Source organism: Molossus molossus, unplaced genomic scaffold, assembly GCF_014108415.1.
Source record: "Molossus molossus isolate mMolMol1 unplaced genomic scaffold, mMolMol1.p scaffold_m16_p_10, whole genome shotgun sequence".
Taxonomy (NCBI): Eukaryota; Metazoa; Chordata; class Mammalia; order Chiroptera; family Molossidae; genus Molossus; species Molossus molossus.
The window spans coordinates 18,846,112-18,852,431 of record NW_023425345.1 but is presented as its reverse complement, the minus strand read 5'-3'; the positions used below and the strand labels follow the sequence as shown (position 1 = coordinate 18,852,431).

General features: G+C 43.2%; 1 protein-coding gene across 2 annotated transcripts in view; it reads right to left on the bottom strand.

Annotated features, from left to right (window-relative positions):
• Positions 1-4,158: 4,158 nt before the first annotated feature.
• The window catches only part of LTA4H (leukotriene A4 hydrolase), a 32,291-nt gene continuing 30,129 nt past the window's right edge, over positions 4,159-6,320 (bottom strand). The window contains exons 17-19 of one of the 2 annotated variants that reach the window (XM_036252481.1): positions 5,820-5,902; positions 5,054-5,158; positions 4,159-4,436 (exon numbers count right to left, since the gene is read on the bottom strand). In XM_036252481.1, the coding sequence (XP_036108374.1) occupies positions 4,319-4,436; positions 5,054-5,158; positions 5,820-5,902 (306 nt within the window). In that variant the 3' untranslated portion in view covers positions 4,159-4,318. The remainder of the gene's footprint in view (positions 4,437-5,053; positions 5,159-5,819; positions 5,903-6,320) is intronic. The other variant, XM_036252482.1, reaches the window with a different exon arrangement.

Below are 6,320 nucleotides of genomic sequence, written 5' to 3'. Positions count from 1 at the left end.
CAGATGGGGGTGTCCTAGTGCCTGCTGGCACCAGCTGTGGCCCTTTTCCTCAGGGTTCCTGCTTTCCCCGCCCCCATTCCTATCTGCATTCTCTTCAATTAAGGGCAACTAATAAACACCATGTCCCTATCTTTATCTGGAATTACTCAACTGTAAAATATACCCAGGCGGCCAAGTATGACACCAGAGAGTGTGGCAATCCTCACTCATTTGTTTATTCCACAAACAGGTGTTGAGCAACTCTCACCGCTGAAGTTTCCAGAGGTTGCAAGGGCCAGGGATCGTTTTTCACAACCAAAAGTCACTGTCTGGACACAAGAGCCGTGGGTGGAACTCCAGCTCCACTGCTTATTAGCCTCCAGCAAGTAAGCTCTTAACTAGCTTCTGTTTCCTCCTCAGGAGATAAAGGCAATAAATGCCGCTCTGCACTATTTGTCATAGCTACCTGGGATCAAATCCCGGCTCTGCCTTTTACCAGCTGTGGCCTCTGGCAAGTTATTTGACTTCTCTGAGCCTCGAGTTCTTCGTCTATAAAATGCAGATAATGAGAGTAGTGCCTATTGCAAAGAGCTGTTGAGGGAACTGGGTTCATATATGGGAAGCCCTTAGAGTAGCACCTGGCACACTGGAAATGCTACAGAAGTTTGCGACTCTATTTGGACTTTAATTCTTTATATTGCTTTATGAATGTTCTTTCATCTTTGTACGCAAATATCCCTACTCCAGTTAAGCTTCTTCAACGCAGATAACTGCTCCTTGAACCCACTTCATTGCCACTAGTATTAAGAAAGTCTGAAGAGCATGAAAAAAGAATCAAAGAAATGTGGGCACTAGTTTAGCAGCATTTTAGTAGTAAGCCAGTTTCCAGAGATTTGGTGAACACGGCAGAAAAAATCCGAAAATGTCTGTTGCGATTAAAACAGATTACTGCGGGGACTAGACACAGTTGCTCACAGAAATCACCTGTACCCAGCATCTCTTTCTCTGACAGCTCCCCAGGATGTGTACAAGGAGCTACCATGCCTTAAGCCTTATTGAAACTTGCACTTGAGCCCCCCAGCTCCTGACCACACCCTGGAATTTGTCATCACCTGAATCTGATACACAAGAATCTTGATGCCAATACCCACCTCCTTACCTTGGCCTCATAGCCTTGCTGCTCCCCCCTCACTTCAGTCATCTCTGCCCATAGGACCTGACTTCTAGTTAGTTCCTTCGTCCCTCTGCCTCCCACTGGCTTTCTCACTTACTTTCCTAGGAAGCTGGTCCCCCAGTTGCTCACCTGGACCACTTTCTTCAGCACTTTGAAATTCCTTTATTTTTCTTTATTGATTTTAGAGAGAGAGAGGAAGGGAGAGGGAGAGAGAGATAGGAACATCAATTGGCTGCCTCTTGCACTGGGGATCTGGCCCACAGCCTGGGCATGTGCCCTGACCGGGATCGAACCAGCAACCTCTTGGTGCACGGGTCAGTGCTCAACGACTGAGCCACAGCAGCCGGACTGAAATTCCTTATAACACTAAGCCTGTGCTTACACTCTGAGTAAAACCTGACCCCTGGGTCACCACACGAACGCCACCTGTGCTCACTCGGGCGGCAGGCTTGGCACAGAAAGTCCGGTGATGGTGCAGATCACGGTGCTGCTCTTCCACTGGCCCCCTCACCCCGTTTCTAAAACATCACCCACTCCTCAAGGACCTTTTCAATGTCCACCTCCCCTAATTCTCAGAGGAAGATCTTACCTCCTACTTCTCAGAAAACAGAGGCCCTTCGACATGAAGTACCTGAACTTTCTGTTTCCTTCCATTCACTCATCCAAGAACTATTTCCTGAACGTCTGTTACACCCGTGTCCCAAGCACAATGCCAGGTGCTACTGATGAAATACAGTCTCTGTGTTTACAGTGCTTCCTCTCTGGTGATGGGTGCAGACATATAAGGAAGATTGGGGAGTCCAGCTATCCCCCGTGTTGTGAGGAAACCCCAACTGACCCCAGCTTTGGAGCAATCCCAGGCCAGACACGGGGCATGTGAGGAGAGAAATCTCCAGATACCAGCCTCCAGCGATCTGAATCACACCCAGACATCTGAGGACCCCAGGCTCAGGCCCTAGACACGGTGGGTAGAGCAGAAATAGCTGTTTTCACTGGCTCTGTCCAAATTCATGACCCTAACACCCATAAGTCTATATTCTCACTTATGTTATTCTTTTTCCACCCACAACACACCTCTAACTTTCTTTGCTTGGCTAGATCTTTCTTATTCCTTAAGACTCAGTTTATGCCTTCTCCAGAAAGCACTCCCTAAACCCCTTTCTCTGGGCTGCTTTAGCATACCTCCTCTTTAGCGTTTTATAGAAATTACTTACCTTTGTTCATCCGGAAATTATGTGTATGTCCAGCCTGGCACAAAGATACTCAGCAGATGCTTATAAGCAAAAGTGAATAAATGTAGACTCCACTGAGCTGGCCCCAGGTAAATCTGTTCGAACATTTGTCTTTAGCACCCTCTACCTTCCTCACAGCACCCTTCCACACTACCCTTCAAGGGTCCCTCGCCCCAATCACTCATCAGTGATAGTAAAAAATGGTGTTAGCTTTGAAGATGGGGGAAGCTTAGAGGGCTGGAGACACCTTTGAAAGTTATCATGTGGGTTTGGGGATTTGCCCAAGTCTAATCACTTAGAACGTGATTATAGACCAGGGATTCCAGCTGTTCTCCCTGGTGTACCTGGCACTGAACACAAGTGAGAACAGACCCTGGGAAACAGAATCACACTGCAGCTATAGATACGTGTCCAGGCAGAGTGGAGCTGCAGTCTCAGGATTATAGGAACGAACAGGAAGCTGTCTCTTTATCTGCCCCACCTTTTGGGGGTTTGCTCCCGTTTTGAGACTTTTGCCACTGCATTAGCACTTTTGGGGGGATATTTAATAATGATATACCTTCACCCGCATTTATACTAAAAAACACCATTCCTCTTTGCTACAGTTTATTTGGCCAGGAGTGGACCCAACCTGGGTCAGTCTCACTTCTGGAAATTTGAAATTAAGACAGTCTCTCCACATGCTAAGAATTATTTGCAACAGTAAAGCTGGTGACAGCCAAACTATACAGTGTGGACTACAGAAACAGAAAGGAGGCCAGGGCACTGACGGCTCTGCCGTCCTGGGTCAGTGTCTGTCTGTCCACAGGTTCCGATAACCTCCCTCTACCCTAGTCTTAAAATAACCCTCCTGTTCCCTTTCTGACTTCTCGTCATTTGGGTTGCTGTCAGGTACAATCAAAGAATCCCAACTCGCCCTGGCCGGTTTGGCTCAGCGGTTAGAGCATCGGCCTGTGGTCCAGAGAGACCCGGGTTCGGTTCCCGCTAAGGGCGCGTACCTCGGTTGCAATTTGTCTCCAGCCCTGGTTGGTTGTGCGGGTGGCAACTACTTGATGTGTCCCCTTCACGTCCATGTTTCTCTCTCTCCCTCCCACTCTATCTGAACAAAAAAATGGAAAAATGTCCTTGGGTGAGGATGAAAAAAAGAAAAAGAATCCCAACTCATTGAACAGTGGTTCCCAAACTGTGCTGAGGCACCCTGGGTGCCACAAGGCATTCACAGGTGTACCTTGTTACTCTCTCACTTGGATCAATGTTGTATTGTTTTCAATATTTCTGTCTACGTGCTGTGTGCTCTGTGTTGGTGAAGGATGTCTGCTGACCACTAAAGAGATGAGGCAGGCTGAACAGACCATCAGGAGACTGATGGGAAGGACTGGTGTTCAGGGTGGTCACCAGAGCCTAATGGACAGGAGAGGGGACAAGCCCAGAGGATCAGCAAGTGGATCCAGGCATGAGGAGCAGAGTGCTCCCCTAGAGTTGACACATTTTGACAAGGGAGTTCACCCTGTGTCCACCAGCTGGGTGATGAGCAAATCCGACGAAGTGGTCATGTTTATGGTTACTTAAAAGCCAAAACCCTAATCATGCCGAATTCTTGGTGTGCAACAGATTCAAATGAAAGAACTTAAAGTAACGGGTAAATATGTTGACATATTTTGTGACCGTACTGGGAGAACGTCAACATGAAACTGAAAATTTTACATTTATGAATCAAAAGTTTAAGCTTTTATATAATTCACTTTATAAGGAACATACCACTTGGGGGGTGGAGGGGGAAGGAAACTCAGCTTTATTTATGAAAACCACTGACCAAACAATAAAAAGCCAAAAGTAAAAAACATTTTTAGTTACACTATGAGCTGGAGTGCTATTCTTCTTTATGAATTCAGTTTAAAAAAGAGAAACATCTGACAGGGGCAACAGGCAGGGCTCAGTCCACGTTTAGGTCCTTGCCCACCAGCATGGCAGTCACGGGGTGCATACTCTCTTTGTGCTCCTGGTAGGTGCGGATGGCTTGATCGTGAGACTTGTCAAAGGCAGCGAGGTCCCTGCCAAAAAAAAGAGAAGACATTGTGACATAAACAAAAAGCAAACATAAATAATCATGGATATTTATGTCATGATTATCTTTTGTTCAGAATTCCTGCCACATCCACAGTCAAAATCATTTCACCGAGAGTATTTTTTAATGTAGCTTGCAGTCAAGATACAACTTCCCCCTTTACCAACCTTCCTTATGTTAGCAACCACTCTGTCACCTCATTGCAACATCTGAATCCAAAACATTTGGCTTTACCTGCTCAGTTCTTCTTCGGACATTTTTCTTATCCATGCCTACTTACCGGTTATCTTCTACTTGCTTTTAAAGATCTTTCTATGTCTGTAAGATTGTCTTTGATTTATTTGCTTTTCATCAGTATCTAGCCCTATTTGGCCCATAACAGGTAAACCATATATAATGCTTTTAAAGCTAATGAAATTTAAAATTTTCACAAGTATTAATTCCTATACAAAAATAATATCTATAACCTTTAACAAACTTAAAAATATGTATTATTTTTAGATTCTATTTCACAAAGTATTTTAGCAACAACAAAAACACTTAAGCTTTTTCCCCCCGCCCCACCCTTACATAAATTCAAAGCGTAGCTTGACTTGGCCTTACTTGAATAAGGGTCGTGTAAACTTCATTCTTCCTTGTTCAGTCACCATTTTTAGAGCCAAAGGAATTGCTTCCTCCCATTTCGATTGAATGCAGAGTCGCAACCATCTGAAAGAAGGATTTTCAGGGAACATGAGATAGGGAAGGAGGAGGAAGAGACAGGATACGACAGTTATATTTGAAAATAACTTTTGTAAGGATAAATAATCCTATTGTAGTTACACTGTACACCACTTTATATTATGTCTTTGGTCTGAGAATCTCAGGTACTTACATATACAATTTAATAATTGGAGAGGAGAAGGTAGAGGAATTTCTTCTTTAAAAATACCACACGTTTTAAAAGGTCTGGAGTAAAAAGGTGCTCAAGTACCTTATATATGCACTTTCTGAAGGAATTAAACTTTGCTTTAAACCTTACACTACAAATCTGAATTAAGAAAGATTAACCACATAACAGAATCAGAGGTTTCTCACTATTCCCAGTTTGGAGTTAATTGGGCTAGCTGTGGAAGGATGCCTATTTACCACTGAATCCTCAATCCTAATCTTTTTTAAATGCAAGGGAAGCTTAGAACAAATTCTAATAAAAAGATTAATACTATCATCTTATAGGTATTGCAACTATTCCTTAAAAAAACACTAATTATTTACACAGAAGCAGGAAACTTGACTAGGATGTCTCGAGACTCCTGTTCAGCTTCCCCTTTCTCCGCCTTTGAAACTAGTTTTCTACTTTCTTCCACAGAGACAAGTTAAAATGATGTACCTGAATCGTATTTCAGAATTGTTAATGGCATTGAAGTTGTACACCTCTTGCATTCGCTTTATGTGCCCCAATGGAAGAGGTGCCTAAGAGCAAAATGAAAAGTATAATGTATCATTTCAACAGGATTCCTTGGAAGAAAGGAGCTGGAGAGAAATTCTTAGCCAGATTAAAATCCTAAATATTTTATAATATAAAAGTAAATTAGATAAAAATAAAAGAAACAAATGCACACTAAAATAAATTTTGTGCAAACTTATTCTAGATAAGGGTGTTCTACTGGGAGCAAAGGGGTAATTTAATTTGTGAGGTACTCAGAGAATTAAGAGAATTATGCTCCTCAGACTTTTTGGTATATATAAATATTAACTTTCAGATTCTTTCCAGTCTTTCAAGTTCTTCCTTATGCCCTGTATATTTTAAATTTGTTCCATTCTCCAGATTGTATCAGTTTCTTGACTTTTTGCTCAAAATCCCCCCAGCTTTATCTTTGCATATTTCCTC